This window comes from Triturus cristatus, chromosome 8, assembly GCF_964204655.1.
Source record: "Triturus cristatus chromosome 8, aTriCri1.1, whole genome shotgun sequence".
Classification (NCBI taxonomy): Eukaryota; Metazoa; Chordata; class Amphibia; order Caudata; family Salamandridae; genus Triturus; species Triturus cristatus.
This window is the reverse complement of record NC_140591.1, coordinates 1,158,971,872-1,158,988,577: the sequence shown is the minus strand read 5'-3', so window position 1 is coordinate 1,158,988,577 and position 16,706 is coordinate 1,158,971,872. Positions and strand designations below refer to the sequence as shown.

General features: G+C 52.0%; 1 protein-coding gene across 1 annotated transcript in view; it reads left to right on the top strand.

Moving 5' to 3' along the window:
- The window catches only part of MITD1 (microtubule interacting and trafficking domain containing 1), a 126,255-nt gene that overhangs the window by 54,485 nt on the left and 55,064 nt on the right, over positions 1-16,706 (top strand). The window contains exons 3-4 of the mRNA XM_085622795.1: positions 2,829-2,965; positions 15,620-15,706. Coding sequence (XP_085478921.1) covers positions 2,829-2,965; positions 15,620-15,706 — 224 coding nt within the window. The remainder of the gene's footprint in view (positions 1-2,828; positions 2,966-15,619; positions 15,707-16,706) is intronic.

Here is a 16,706-nt window from a genome sequence, read left to right as displayed (position 1 = left end):
GAGGTGTCACCACCTTCCAGAAAGTATTTAGTGTATTGGGGCTGGGTGGGTGCACTCCTAGAGTGCTTTGAAATCCTACACTGGGGGAGCAGTAGGCTCCTCTGTGCATATGCCAGCTCAAACCGGTTCAGGGGCTACCTGTCCGTGCTCTGGCACGAAACTGGACAAAGGGAAGTGGGTGTAACCACCCCCTACCCTGACACTCCCAGAGGAGTGGTCATAAAGCTAGTCCCTCCCTTTCTTTTAGTATAAGATAGGGAACCGTTGCCATTGCAAACTAGATAACCCTGGATGACGCTTTACAAGAAGAATCCTGGTCCTTCGACGTTCCACTACCTTTGGAAGACGGAAGAATCTCCCTTGGAGTCAAGGAGTGACTCCACTGCTTGGCAGGCACCAAAACTTTGAATCAGCGGTCGCAATCTTTCCCGCTCCCGCCGGAGTCCGAAGTCCCTGCAGCCCCGGAAGTGGATTTCCTGACTTCTCGACGGCCATTGTGAGTCCCCAGCAGAGCTGAGGCGAGTGGACCCCACGAGTGTCGAGGAACAGCAATACCCGGGTACCCCTTCACGACGTTCTACGAACTTGTGCATTGGACCATTTGTGGCCCAAGCCTCCAGCAGGTTTTTCAGCGAAAATCAGAGGCCTACCCCGTCCCGAGTGACCGTGTGCTCCTGTAAAGCATTTCCTCACGAGGCGTCTTCGCGATCCCTTGCCGGTTGGCTTGTGGGTCCTCTGAAGACTTTCTGATCGAACCAAAGGGCTCCCCTGGTTGCTCCAGGCTTGCCCTCACTCACCCTCGCTGGGTGAGTCCCTCAGACCTTGCTGGTCTGCACCACTGACTTTATTCACTTTCCACGAGACTTGCTGTTGCCAAGGCTTGTTGGCTCCAATCCAGTTACCGACACCTCAGTAAGCTGCAGACGTCGTGGGACACTCCGAATCCAGCTGCTGGTCATCGTCGATGCCTCCTGGTCCTCGTGAGCGAAGAGTCAAAACACCCTTGATCACCTGAAATCACCCGACTTCTGTGGGCATCCATCTTCCTGGCCCCGGGTCACTGGCAAGTGACTGTGAACACTGTCCCTTCTGCTTTCAGGTCATCTTCATCCTGAATCCAGCCTTGGATTCCACTGGACACTTCTTCAGTCTTCGCAAGCAGCAAATCTTCTTTGGCTTCCATAGAAAACAGCGACGCGACCCGACACCAAAAGACACCTATGCACCCGGCTTCCCTGGGTGAGGTAACTAGTGCACTCCGGTGCCCTAGTGTGCGTTGGCCCTCGAATTACTTACCTTGTAAGTGGCTTGCTTGTAGACTTCCTCGAAGTACCCTAAAACTTTAAATATCCAACCGCGACTTGCTCCATTGAAATCAATAGGGAACCCGCGGCTGTGTTCTCACACTGCACGCGTCTCCCGTGGGTCTTTTACTTACCTGCCTTGGGTGGATTAGTGAAGCCCCAGCGATTCTACAGGCCCTAGGCCTTGTCCCACTGCAAGTCGACTTTCCTAAACCTCTTTTTTAGTATATGGTCTGGTACGCCCCTAGGGCCCCAGCCATATTTGTGCTTAACTTTATTGTGAAACGTTGATATTTGAATGTGTTCCTGACTTCTAATCTCATAAAGAGATTAGTAGAGTGTGTCTAGAAATAAATACATATATATTTGATATATATACCTGTGTGGCGTCCTTTCATTTGGTAATTCAGGAGAAGGTAAAACAAGATGCTTAACATTCCTCAGAGACTTAGCCTGAAGGCTGCTCTCCACAGCTACCACTAGGATAGCTTTCTTTAAAAGGTTGTCTTAAACCTATCTACCATAAGAGTCGAATTGGACTGGTGCAAGGTGGCCACTACAACTAGTGACCAGCATATGCCAGGCCAACTTCTCACATAGATGCATCAAGATTTGACGTGGTGAAGGAAATCATGTATTTATTAATTTTAAACGTGTGTTTCTAGGCATCCATGAATTAGAAACAAGAAAGGAACACTTAATAAATATATGTGTGAATTGTAGAAATGGCTATAAAAACCGAATGCAGGCATGCTAGATGTCAAGGGTGTTTTGTTGGCATAGGCATCCAAACTGTACTGCAACCTTTAGAAAACAGGATCGTGCTACTCCGGCCTATTGGTTGTTATTAATTGGGAACTTCTAAAACAACTGACCAAATTTTGCACTGCTGAGGGTCCTCTTGGGAATAGGTCCCACATACCTTCCTAGAACTGGCACATTATTCTGTTTCTTCCAGACCCTAAAGAAAGGTTCAGTCTGTCCATATCCACTAACTACATGAGAAGGAAGAAACACTGAGTAAAGGTGCAAAAAACATATTTTGGAATAATGTGCCTAATCCTTTCAGTAATCTTAAATCTAGAGATTCAGGAAAGAGCTGCAAACCTCCTTTATAAATGGACCTTTAATTTTGACTTTACTATACTGGCTCGCCTCCTTTTACGAATGGTACACTCTGTCTGTTCGACAGATATGGGTGGGTAGTTTAATCCTTTCCTTCCAACCCGCTGCTCAGCTGTATCAGCCAATGACCAATAAGCTTCAGTCAGCTGCTCCTCCACTGATGATGGGGACTTGCACCTCCTTAATCAAAATTGACTTAATGTCCTTAATTCTGGACCAGACCCGAAGTCCAGGACATAACTCAGACGTGGCCTAATACCAGTAATAAGGCTATATGTGGTAGGCAAATTTAGGTGTATAATTCCTCCAAGTGTGTAGTTTAGAAGCAACTAAATTATCGTCGATGATTGTTTTTAAATTGAGGTACTTTTATTGCATGTTTTGTCTTTCCTTTTTCAGAGGGGAAATATCACAATCAAATAAAAATACCGGATAACGGAACAGGCTTCAGCTACGAGAACCTATTCAAACCCTATGTTAATGAGACCTTGACAGAAGTGTGGGTAGAGGATCCGTACGTCCGCCACGTTCACCAGGTGAAGGATTTGAATGTGCTTTATAAATGTTAACTGAATGACTGTATTAAACGTCTGGTTCTACAATATAGATAGATACATAATAATACTTTTATTTGATTTGTTAAATTCATAAAAATAGTGGAACTTACCACCATGATATAGACAACATGATTCAGATACAGAATAAAATTTACAATAAAACATTTTTAGTGGTCGTGACCCTGACGTGGTATAGTACCAAGGTTCAACAGGTTGTTATACGAGCAATGTAAACATGTCCGTAAAGTGCTAATGCCAACAGAAGATGGGGAAGGAGAAAAGTGCAAATCGGCTACGAATAACCTCTTTTCCACTTTTTTAAGTCACTATCGCTTTCTAACCCGTAACCATTACTGGTATGAGCGTGTCTATGCCTCCTGGTTAAAGAGTAAGTCTTGTCACAGAAAGGAGCTTTGAAAGAAAGGGAGTGCAAAAAAGATCTAAAACAGACAGGCTGGCTGCTTTATTTCCTTCTTTCAAGTTGCTGTTTCTTTCTTTCCAAATTCTTGTGCGGTTTCCTTCTTTTCTAGTTCTTGTGCTACTAGTGATAAGAATTTAACAGTCTTACAAGACAGTTGGACTGAAGAACCACTGAGGCATTTTATGACGGCTGCTCTGTAAGTCCGGATTTGAGTTTCTCTTAAGATTGGCCTTAAGAGTGACATCCTTAATTTATGTAATACCGGGTGTAGGAAGGTGGATATCTGACTATGGTTACCCCCAACTTTTTGCCTAGTGTCTAGCTGGTTTTTCGACTTAGTTGGCCTGAGATCCTGCCATTCAGGGTCTCAGGCTGTCTGCTCTCTCTTTAAAATGGACTCCATGTACCCTAGGTACATAACCAATTGGTAAGGATCACCTTATTGGACCCTGTACAGTGTACCCTAGGTACCCAGGGCATAGGTGTACCCTAGGCCTCCCAGGGGCTGCAGCATGTATTATGCCACCCCTGGTCTGGCCTTCCAATCAGACACAACTGGCTGATCACTCAGCTGGGGCAAGGTCGTGTAATCACCCCTTGCTTAGGTGTAGTATTCCTATACCTACCTTATATATAGACACATGTGTACCTATCAGTCACTCCTATGGCAGGCCTTGACAATCCTGGAGGCAGAGTGCTTGGTAACATGTGAGATGGTGCTCTAGCATGAGCTGAGCCTGTCTGCAGCTTTCGGAACCATGTCCTTATAGCTGTTCTATGATATAGCCTACCATATACTCTTAAAGTGCCTTATAATCTTAAACGGTTATGGTAACTATGGTTTGGCTTTATCAAAACATGTCGTGTAAGGTGTCTAACACTTTGGAATAATACCCCCATACCATTTCTGGTGATGAGGATATTATTCCTCCCTTCTAGAGGGAGAGACATGTTAAAATCCTACTTTGCTGTTTATCTCTAACCAAAGCCTCAGCATCACAAAATGGATGCTGCTGCCACAGACACAAGTCTGACCTCCTGCTGCTGGGAGTGATCCCAGCCAGGGAGGCCTGGACAATAGGTTTCCTGCTTGGGGAGGTGCTAGCACCTCCCCAGACAGCCTTTGGTGTATTGGGGCAGGGTGGGCTGAAAGGAATGAGACATGCCTGGGGCACACAAGGTGTTCCTTGCATAGTCCAGTTCAAACCGGCGCTGGGGCACTCCAGCCCCAGCTCTGGCGCGAAACTGGACAAAGGGAAGTGGGTGTAACCACCCCCTCCCAGGTCCCACCCATAAGGCGTGACCTAGCAGGTATCCCAGCCCCCCGGATTAGTATAAGAGTGGGAGTTGGGCCTCAAGACTTTAGATTATCCTGAACCTGCAAACTAGAACAGAAACTCTGGACCTTCGACATTCGACGAAAGAAGAAGACTGAAGAATCTCCCTTGTAGCCAAGGAGTGGCTACCCTGTGCAAACAGGCACCATCAAGAGACTACCCTTTGCTTTGCGACCGTTCTACGAGGAACCGACTGCAGAGCCCGACCAGAGCCTTGACTTCCAGACTTCTCCGACCCTCATCCACATCTGCAGCAGAGCTGAGATCCGTGGAGGCGACGAGCGACGTGGGACCGGCTACCTGGGAAAAGTGGCTAGTAACTTACAGCGCAGCTTCTGAGGTACCCTCGAAGTTGTGCACCGGGGATTGAGAAGCCCCAACCCCAAGCACCATCTGCACCGAAGATCAGCCCCCCACACTCCACGAGTCCTGCGTGGGGCCCTTCAGCATTTTCCTGCTTGCCGCGTCTGTCCGGTTGCTTGCCCGCTGGCTAGTGGCCTTTGTGACGACGCTCCCTGAAATCTTCTGCGCTGGTTTGGCTCCTCCAGACTGGCTCCCGCTTCTCTGCAAAGAAGAAGCACCCCAGACCTTCCTGGTCTGCACCAGAAGCAAGTCCTTTGTTCTTCGTGGGTTCCGCTTGCCAAGGCTTGGTGAGTCCTAGTCCAACTTCGACGCCGCCGACAGCAAGAGCCTTCGTGGGACAGCTCGCCTCCTGGTCCTGGTCGTCCTCGACGCTTCCTGGTCCTCCTGGCTGCAGCGACAAGCTTCACCTTCACCTGCAACTCTTCACGACATCGCCTGGTTCCTTCCTGGTTCCACGTGGTCACTGGCTAGTGACCTTGACTCTGTCCCTTCTGCTTGCAGGTTTCTTCTCTTCTTGATCCCAGCCTTGGGATCCACCGGACACTCTTCACTGACTGCCTGTCAGCATCTTTCTTCAGGCATCCATAGGAGTCGACGACGAAAACGACGCATCTTCACCCCTATGCACCCGCAGCCTGTGGGCTAGGTAACTTGGGTACTCCGGTGCTCATCAGGATAGTGACTATCCTAGTGTCTAGTTTTCAAGTCTCAACTTCCTAGCTACTCCGGAAGTGTCCTAAATCTATCTATTTCTAAACTGTAACATTGCTATTGACTTTTACGCATTACGCGTGAGTGTTTCCACTCTGCACACGAATCCCGTGGGCCTCCCACTTCCTAACTAACGCTAGTGTAGTGTAGCCCCAGCGATTCCCTAGGCCTAGGCCTATTCTATTTCCGTGACAGTTGTTCTTATACCACTTACTTAGTATATGGTTTGCGTGGCCCCTAGGGCCTAACTGTATTACTTACCTGTGTGACTTACTGTATGCATTAATAAGACTGTGTTGTACTTACCTCTAAACTCATAAAGAGTGCTGAGGGTTTGCTTAGAATAAATACACTTTATTTTATATATATATCTGTTGTGGTGTCCTTTCATTTGGTATTCAAGGGATTATATATGGTATCACAGCTGGCTTCACATGCCATTCAGAGTTTAGCCTAAGACTGCTCTTGTCCATGCTACCACTAGGATAGCTGGTCTATAAGGTTGACTTTACAACCAATCACCATAAGGGTATTTGGACTGATATAAGGTGTACACTATAACTAGTGACATCATACATCAGGCCAACTTCTCACACCGGGCAGATGCATAATAGATGTAATAGTGACTCAGCTCCGTTACCACAGAGGCGGCAGTCCAAGGATGGCCAAGTCTGTAGCCATTTTGGAGTAAGATCTTTCTTCGAAAAAGAACCTGTTAGAAGGCGACCTCAGAGGAGCCCGGAGGGGGGCCCTGATTATCCTGAGACCAACCCTCGAGGTATCGTAGCCGGGCACTGGCGGGAGACTCCTCAGGGGAGGAATCTTGTATCTAGGATCGTACACTCGGCACCACACGACAAAGACACACCACACCGGGAGTTCTTAAGAACAAATCTTTATCAGATCGGAGTGTAGGATCTTTATGATCAGCAAGGCCAATATATACAAGTGGAGCGCGGGCTCACAGAGTCTTGGAGGGGGGTAGGAGGTAGCGGGACAGTCTTTGGGGATATGGATCAAATGCAGGAGCGTACCCGGCGCACAGCTCACAATCCTCGAGCTGGGGGATACGCTTGTCGTCGTGGGGTCCGGCGGGACCAAGAGAGTCTGTGGGAGCCGCGAGTCACTCAGCAGGGCTCAGGTACAAGTTTGGAGGTCTTACGATCTTCAGGGAGCCGCGAGTCACTCAGCAGGGCTCAAGCACGAGTTCAGAGGTCTTACGATCTTCAGGGAGCCGCGAGTCACTCAGCAGGGCTCAAGCACAAGTCCGGAGGTCTTACGATTTTCAGGGAGCCGCGAGTCACTCAGCAGGGCTCAGGTGTTTCCAAAGGCGAATCTGCCGGACAGTCCCAGAGCACCCCTTGTTATAGGACGACTCCTCTTTGATGTCCGGAGTCTGTGCAGGCAGGGGTCTTGTCACCTGGGGGCCGCTTGTCGGGGTTTCCTGCCATTGTCTTTTGATCCTTTCAGGGCCGGGTCGGGAGGAGTCCCAGACACCCAGCAGGCGTGGAGCCAGCCCTCGGGGAGGCCGGCGGGCCGATCGAAACCCACCTTCCCAGGGAAGCTCAGAGGTGCGATGGAAACTGCTCCTCCCTCTCTCATCCCAATGGGAGCGCGATGTCCCCAAGCTGGAGTGGCGCCTCTAGGACAGGGTCGCGCTGGGGTCGGGCGGCCATCATGGTGCATGAAGTGGGCATGCGGGCCCGGTGTGGCCGAAAGGAGGAAGGCCACGGACGGGGAAGTCTGGGTCGGGTGTGTGTGTTCTGGTGGGAAGGATCGGCTAGGCCGTGGGCTCGGGGGCTTGTGTGAGGTGCAGGGGTCAGGTATGGCTATGTTACGAGGGCCGGGTCTAACACGCGTCCCCCCCCAGCTGAAAGCCGGAGAGAACTACCCATCCTCTTGGGGGTTCTCTTCGCTGAGGCAGAAGAACCGGGAGAGGCCATCGGCGTTGGCGTGGTCAGCACCAGGGCGATGTTCCACGGTGAAATCCATCCCCTGGAGGGAGATTGACCACCGCAGTAGTTTGGGGTTTTTTCCTCGCATCTGCATGAGCCATCGCAAGGGGCGATGGTCGGTTTGGACCTTGAAATGGGTGCCGAACAGGTAAGGGCGTAACTTCTTGAGGGCCCAGACTACGGCGAACGCCTCGCGCTCGATGGTGCTCCATCTCTGTTCTCTGGGCAACAGCCTTCGGCTGAGGAAGGCTACGGGCTGGTCTAGGCCTTGGTCATTCACCTGGGACAGGACGGCCCCAATTCCATGCTCGGAGGCGTCCGTTTGGACCACAAATTCCTTGGAGTAGTCGGGGGCCTGGAGGACGGGGGCAGTGCACATGGCCGCTTTCAGGGCAACGAACGCCTCTTGGCAGGCAGGGGTCCACTGCACTTTCTTGGGCTGTTTCTTGGATGTGAGCCCCGTGAGGGGACCGATGAGGCTGCCGTAATTCCGGATGAATCTCCGGTAGTAGCCCGTGAGGCCCAGAAAGGCTCGGACCTCCGTTTGGGTAGTGGGGGGTTCCCAGGCTAGGATGGCGTCGATTTTGGGCTGTAGAGGGGCGACCTGGCCGCTTCCGACCTGGTGCCCCAGGTAGGTTACCGAACCTTGCCCAATCTGGCACTTGCTGGCTTTCACGGTGAGGCCTGCCTGGCGCAGAGCGGTTAGCACCCTCCGGAGGTGCTGGAGGTGCTCACTCCATTCAGAACTAAAAACTGCGATATCGTCTAGATAGGCAGCGCTGAATTTTTCCAGCCCGGCCAGGACTCTATTTACCAGTCGCTGGAAGGTGGCTGGGGCATTTTTCATCCCGAAGGGCATCACGCGAAAGCGATAGTGCCCATCCGGGGTGGAGAAGGCGGACCGCTCCTTGGCTCCTTCTGTGAGCGCAATTTGCCAGTAGCCGCAGGTGAGATCGAAGGTGCTGAGGAACCGAGCAGCCCCGAGTCGGTCAATGAGCTCGTCGGCTCGGGGAATGGGGTGGGCATCGGCTCGGGTGACTTCATTGAGTCCCCGGTAGTCCACGCAGAAGCGGAGTTCTGGGGCGACACCGGGGGCAGCTGCTTTCGGGACCAGGACCACGGGGCAGGCCCAGGGACTGTCTGAGGGTTCGATCACTCCTAAGGTCAACATCTTCGAGACCTCGGCTTGAATGCAGGACCGGACCCGATCAGGGACTCGGTAGGCTCGGTGTCTCACCGGCGGGCTGTCTCCGGTATCCACGTCATGGACACACCAGTCGGTGACTTTGGAGACCAGGGAGAAGAGGTCGGAAAACTGCCCTCGGAGCTGGCGGCAATCCTCACGTTGCTGGGAAGTGAGGGATGGAGAGAGGTTCCCTCCCTCTACGGAGCCGTCCTTCTCTTTGGTGCACAGGAGATCAGGGAGAGGATCCGACTCCTCTTCGGACCCGTCATCAGTGGCCAGCAGGAGGCTCAGCTCCGTCCGCACAAAGTGGGGCTTGAGGCGGTTCACGTGGAGGACCCGGAGGGGGTCCCGGGGTGACTGGACGTCCACCAAGTACGTGACCTGGCTCTTCCGCTCAACCACTTTGAAGGGCCCGGTCCATTTATCCTGGAGGGCGCAGGGTTTCACGGGGGCCATGACCCATACCTGCTGGCCCGGCTGAAACTCGACCAGAGTGGCATTCTGGTCGTACCAGCGCTTCATCTCTTCCTGGCTCGCCTCCAGGTTGGCCTCGGCCATCTCTCGGAACTTCCTAGTCTGGTTTCGGAGGGTCAGGACGTATCGGAACACATCTCGGGGGTGGCCTCGGGGCGCCGCCTCCCACCCTTCCTTGACCAGGCTGAGGGGCCCCCGGACGGGGTGCCCGTAGAGTAACTCAAAGGGGCTGAACCCCAAGGATTTCTGGGGAACTTCTCGGTAGGCGAACAGGAGGCAGGGGAGCAGGACGTCCCACTTACGCCGGAGGGGCTCTTCCAGGCCCGCGATCATCCCCTTTAGAGTCCGGTTAAACCGCTCTACCAGGCCGTTTCCTTGGGGGTGGTACGGGGTGGTGAATTTATAGGACACTCCGCATTGTTGCCACAAGGACGTCATGTATCTGGAGATGAAGTTTGTACCGCGATCGCTCACGACCTCGCGGGGGAAACCCATACGGGAGAAGATTCCCATCAACGCCCGGCCCACCACGGGGGCTGTGACGGTGCGCAGGGGGATGGCTTCAGGGTATCGGGTGGCATGATCCACCAGGACGAGGATAAAGCGGTGCCCTTGGGAGGTTGGGGGGTCCAGAGGCCCCACGATGTCGATCCCGACCCGCTCGAAAGGGGTACTGACGACAGGGAAGGGTTGGAGGGGAGCCTTGCGCTTTCCTCCGCTCTTCCCACTGGCCTGGCACGTGGGACAGGACTTGCAGTGGGCTTCTACATCTGCTTTCATTCTGGGTCAGTAGAAGTGAGTCACGAGGCGACTGTAGGTTTTGTCCTGGCCCAAGTGGCCTGCGAGGGGAACGTCGTGGGCCAAGCCCAGGAGGAGGTCTCGGAAGCGTAGGGGTACCACCAGCACCCTGGCGGATCCTAGCTCCACCGACTTCTGCTCGCTGTACAAAAGGTCATTCTCCCAATACACCCGGTGCGTTCCAGTTTGGTCGCCCGCGGCCTGGGCCTCTGCCTGTTGCCTGGGCCCGACCAGGGAAGGACAGGTAGCCTGCTCTCGGCAGAACTCCTCTCGGGAGGGGCCCCCCTCGTGGCGCCACTGGGCCAATTCGGGCAGAGCGCCTAACTCGGTGACCTGTGCGGAGTCGGAAGGTGGGAGTTCGTCACTGGCGACCGACCCTTCTTGTGGGGGGATGTGGGGACCCTCGGCGGGGACCATCCTATCTTCCGTGGTCGGGGCGTCGTCGACTTCCCCCAGGGGGGTCAGTCGGGCCGCCATGGATCGGGTGGTGGCGCACACCCACTCAGGGAGACCCATCATCCCTAGGTGGGTCTTGCGCTCGACTTGTTTCCAGGGGGAACTTTCCAGGTCGTTTCCCAGGAGACAGTCGACTGGCTGGGATGTTCTCACTGCGACTTTCAGTTTACCGACCACCCCCCCCATTCAAAAGGCACCAGGGCTACTTTACACAGACTTTCCGTGTTGTCAGGGGAAATGACCGGGCAAAAGACGTTGGGGAGGACCTGGTCTTCGTTGACCAAATGACTGAGGACACCGGTGATGCTGGCCCCGGTGTCACGGAGGGCTTCTACTTGGTGGCCATTGATCGTCACAAGCTGCCCATATTTCTGCGTGTTGGAGGGCAGGAGGCTTCCAGGGACCATTTCTCTATCTCCTAAGGATACTAGGGCCATGGCTGCGGGTTCCCACTCTACGGTCTCCTCAACCTCCTCCCCCAGTGCTACATTGGCTATCTGTCTAGCGGGGGGTGCTGCCTGGGTGGTGTGTGGGTATACAAAACAAACAAATGGTTCTGTCGGGTGTGTACTATTTCTTAGAACATTGGATCAATCATAGGTTAATTCACATAAAGGACAAATTCTCATAAGCAACACACAGAGACCAAAGGAGGGGGTAATTGAATTTTTTTATAAATTACGTCATTTATAAATCCCCACATTCAATTTGTATGGCTGTCACGACAAAGGGTAAACTGTAATTTGTGACAAAGTGAGAAGAGGTGCTCAGTGCTGTGGTGAGGTGCGTAATATATACAAAGTGACTTTCGTGGTATTGACGTTTCTTGGATAAAAGGCCAGAATACAACGGCTGTTCGAATAGTTCTGTAGATTGAATAAATGGGTCTTTATACAGAGACTTTCAGCTGGTCCAGGGGATATGTCGACGTTTCAACCCAGGATGGCATTACTGTCTTAGTCAATGTGGGTCTTCATCAGGACAAGGACAATGGGGACAGCCTACCAGGGCCCGGGGTGATTCAGAGGGCGGGTGTGTACGCAGTAACAATGGTGTACTGCAAGAATTCTTCCAGTTGGGATTCCCAATGAAGGGAATCGGCTCCTGTCTTCTAAAAGTAAAAGATCAGTGTGGTGAAAGGTCACAGGCAATCGTCCTGTCTCCTGTGATCATGAAGATCACTATGCGATTCTAAGTGAAACCGGGAAAAACGAATTATTCCGGTCCGCGGGTGCAGGCAAACGTCCTCGCTACTCAAGCTGCGTCGCAGGACGCAGCTTGAGTAGCGAGGACGTTTGCCTGCACCCGCGGACCGGAATAATTCGTTTTTCCCGGTTTCACTTAGAATCGCATAGTGATCTTCATGATCACAGGAGACAGGACGATTGCCTGTGACCTTTCACCACACTGATCTTTTACTTTTAGAAGACAGGAGCCGATTCCCTTCATTGGGAATCCCAATTGGAAGAATTCTTGCAGTACACCATTGTTACTGCGTACACACCCGCCCTCTGAATCACCCCGGGCCCTGGTAGGCTGTCCCCATTGTCCTTGTCCTGATGAAGACCCACATTGACTAAGACAGTAATGCCATCCTGGGTTGAAACGTCGACATATCCCCTGGACCAGCTGAAAGTCTCTGTATAAAGACCCATTTATTCAATCTACAGAACTATTCGAACAGCCGTTGTATTCTGGCCTTTTATCCAAGAAACGTCAATACCACGAAAGTCACTTTGTATATATTACGCACCTCACCACAGCACTGAGCACCTCTTCTCACTTTGTCACAAATTACAGTTTACCCTTTGTCGTGACAGCCATACAAATTGAATGTGGGGATTTATAAATGACGTAATTTATAAAAAATTTCAATTACCCCCTCCTTTGATCTCTGTGTGTTGCTTATGAGAATTTGTCCTTTATGTGAATTAACCTATGATTGATCCAATGTTCTAAGAAATTGTACACACCCGACAGAACCATTTGTTTGTTTTGTATATGAACGCCCAGGTTCTGAGGGATACTGGGTCACCCCATTGTTACTATACATTGGGTGGTGTGTGGGGCCATGGGGCATTCAGGGTCGTTGGGGTAATGCCCGGGCTTCTGACAACGGAAACAAGTGATGGTCACCCGGTGCCCCCGTCTCAGGGGGGGGCCGGATACAGCTGGTGGGGGTGCCGGGAAAGGCGGAGGTTGGGTCTTCGGGGGACTGGACTGGGACTCTCTCTGCCCTCCCTGGTTCCCCCCCCCTCTCTGGCGGGGTGATCCCTGACTGGCTCGGGGGTACTCTCCTACAGGGCCCCGGGAGACCCGGGTGTTGGTCCAGCGATCCGCTTCGACAGCCAGCTTTCTCGGATCCGTGAGCTTGCTGTCGAGCAGATGCTGGCGCAGTTCCACAAAGCAGTTCGCAGCCAGGTGTTCCCACAACATAAGGTCTGTTAGTTCTTCCAGGGTGGTTACCTTGCTGCCCTTGATCCACCCATCGAATGCGCGGCTGAAGAAGTTCACATACTCCACCCAGGTGGTGCCCGGGATCTTCCTGCAGTCCCGGAACCGCTGGCGGTACATCTCCGGGGTGAGGCCGTACCTTGTGAGGAGGGCCTCTTTCATGTGGTCGTAGGAGGTCTGCATGGAGGTTGGTAGGTCGAGCAGGGTGTCTCTCCCTTCGCTCAGGAATCGTCCCCACAACCCGGCCCCCCAATCCTTTTGCGGGACCCGATGGGAGGTCATGGCGACCTTGTAGGCCCTGAACCACTGTTGAATGTCATCGTTTTTGTAATATTCTTTGACCACATCCTTGGGGATGTGGACCTTCTGCTCCGCCGGGGAGGCCGCCTCTCAGTTCCCCGGGGGCCGCGTTTCTTCGCTTTTTGCTTTTAGCTCCATTTCCTTCAAGCTGCGTTCGTGCTCCAGTTGAAGTCTCCTTCCTTCGTGTTCCCGTTGGAGTTTCTTCTCTTCTAGTTCTCCTTGCACCCGCATCTGTTCCACTGCTAGCTTTTTCTCGGCTAATTTCAACTCGCCCTCAATTTTGAGTTTGGCTAATTCGAGTTCGTGATGGCGACTTCTTTCTCTGTCTGCGAGTTCCTCCGGGGATAGGCCCCCGTCTGGTACGAAGCTTCGCACCTGGTTGCTGCTGCGTTCTCCTTGGGAGGGTTCCGCTTCGTCGTGGGGCTCCACCACTCCTTCTGGGCGGGGGGCTCCAGAATCCACCCAAGCTTTTAGTGCCTTCTGCATATCTTCTTTGGTGTTGAGACCAGTGGTAGCGATTTTGAGTTCTTTGCAGAATTGCTTCAATTCTCTGTGTGTGTACTCCTCCAGTTGTTCCGCCTGGAACACGGTACTGGTGTCGTTTTCTGTGATAACCACGGCGTTTCCTTCTGCCATCTTTGTCGTAAGTGCGTCAGCCGTTCACAGTACGATCTCTAGATTATGGGCCCGAATCCCGTCGCTTGCCACCAATGTTAGAAGGCGACCTCAGAGGAGCCCGGAGGGGGGCCCTGATTATCCTGAGACCAACCCTCGAGGTATCGTAGCCGGGCACTGGCGGGAGACTCCTCAGGGGAGGAATCTCGTATCTAGGATCGTACACTCGGCACCACACGACAAAGAGACACCACACCGGGAGTTCTTAAGAACAAATATTTATCAGATCGGAGTTGTAGGATCTTTATGATCAGCAAGGCCAATATATACAAGTGGAGCGCGGGCTCACAGAGTCTTGGAGGGGGGTAGGAGGTAGCGGGACAGTCTTTGGGGATATGGATCAAATGCAGAAGCGTACCCGGCGCACAGCTCACAATCCTCGAGCTGGAGGATACGCTTGTCGTCGTGGGGTCCGGCGGGACCAAGAGAGTCTGTGGGAGCCGCGAGTCACTCAGCAGGGCTCAGGTACAAGTTCGGAGGTCTTACGATCTTCAGGGAGCCGCGAGTCACTCAGCAGGGCTCAAGCACGAGTACGGAGGTCTTACGATCTTCAGGGAGCCGCGAGTCACTCAGCAGGGCTCAAGCACAAGTCCGGAGGTCTTACGATTTTCAGGGAGCCGCGAGTCACTCAACAGGGCTCAGGTGTTTCCAAAGGCGAATCTGCCGGACAGTCCCAGAGCACCCCTTGTTATAGGACGACTCCTCTTTGATGTCCGGAGTCTGTGCAGGCAGGGGTCTTGTCACCTGGGGGCCGCTTGTCGGGGTTTCCTGCCATTGTCTTTTGATCCTTTCAGGGCCGGGTCGGGAGGAGTCCCAGACACCCAGCAGGCGTGGAGCCAGCCCTCGGGGAGGCCGGCGGGCCGACCGAAACCCACCTTCCCAGGGAAGCTCAGAGGTGCGATGGAAACTGCTCCTCCCTCTCTCATCCCAATGGGAGCGCGATGTCCCCCAGCCGGAGTGGCGCCTCTAGGCCAGGGTCACGCTGGGGTCGGGCGGCCATCATGGTGCATGAAGTGGGCATGCGGGCCCGGTGTGGCCGAAAGGAGGAAGGCCACGGACGGGGAAGTCCGGGTCGGGTGTGTGTGTTCTGGTGGGAAGGATCGGCTAGGCCGTGGGCTCGGGGGCTTGTGTGAGGTGCAGGGGTCAGGTATGGCTATGTTACGAGGGCCGGGTCTAACAGAACCCAGACTCAGTAAAGTCAATTTCCACTTGTAGTGATCGCTGAAGCATTCTTGCAGGTAGGGTTGTGGTTTCATTTGCTTGTAAGTTGGCATCACTGACCATGCATGACTTTTGCCGGCTAGTAAGGCTTCATCAGTTTGTAACGGTAATTTTTTTGTCGATTTATTAGTGATTTTTTTTAAGACGGGGTATGACATAGGTGTTTGCCAGACTTCCTCCAGATTTAACGATAGAATCGCTTGTTTTAAATTTTGGCATATAGAGTTATTGTGGCTTCTGCTTCTACAATTTTATGAAATGCCATGCTATTTTATTTTTCAGTTGTATAACTTTTTACGGTTCTGTGAGATGCTTGTCAAGGGACCTGGCCATGTGAAAATAATCAACCTGCTCACCTCCAAGGATGAGGTAAGGCCTATTTTTTTGTAAAAATTAAAAAATAAAATCCAGACTGCCATTACTTCGGTCTCCCTTCCATATATCACATTATTCTTTGCAATAGGGCTTTCTTGCCTTTTTATGTTTAAGTGCTTGACAAGAATTTACACAGAATACAAACATTGTCATGCAACCTGTCTTTGCTCCTCTGCTGTTTTTGATGTGGTGAATGCTTTTCACTTCTTTTCTCCCTGTAATCAACCCCACATGAACTTAAGAGAGATTTCATAGTTGCCGATAAAAGGAGTGAACTACTTTGTCTGTATTTCTTCCCCACAGGCTGTGTAAATAAAAGGAAATATTTCCATTTGTCAGTTCTTTTAAAAGGTGTGTGTGAGCCCCTCAAGAATGCTTTTCGGACACTTTCACAAGCTCTCAATATTGCCCTTTTCATCTACTCTTCTGTGCCTCTAAGTTCAAAATAATATCCGGATTCAACCATGAATTGCCTACAATTCCCATCTCTCCATGCAGGACTAAGGTAGTAAACAGATACCCGCTGGCTCCGCATGCTCCAGCATATTTACGCTTTCAGTCCATGTCCAGGGTGCACCCTTTGTCGTCAGATGTACTTGAAAGGTCCTTATAGTAGTATAGGCGTACAGATGGCAGCTAAGGGTCTCTACCCATTGTCTGCGGTATGCTCCAGATTGTTTCTTACAATTACGGCATTCCACTTTAACAGCCATACCTCAGATACGCACAGGGTACAGCACATCCTCGATCTGCACAGAAGCCATGTTATTCCTGATGCTACAATATATATTTTAGCTTTACTGGTATCCTTGCCTTTGACAGCATCTCGTGCTTGTTACCTCCCAAATGCATTACAGTCCTGCTCAGTCTTTTCCCATCTCCCCTATTTTACACTGGGTCTGTCATTAAGCATCAATGTGAGTTACACAACTTGGTTGCTCTCAGGCATGCAGATATTTGCTGCCTTGTGGAATTCTGACTCCCTCCCCCCCCT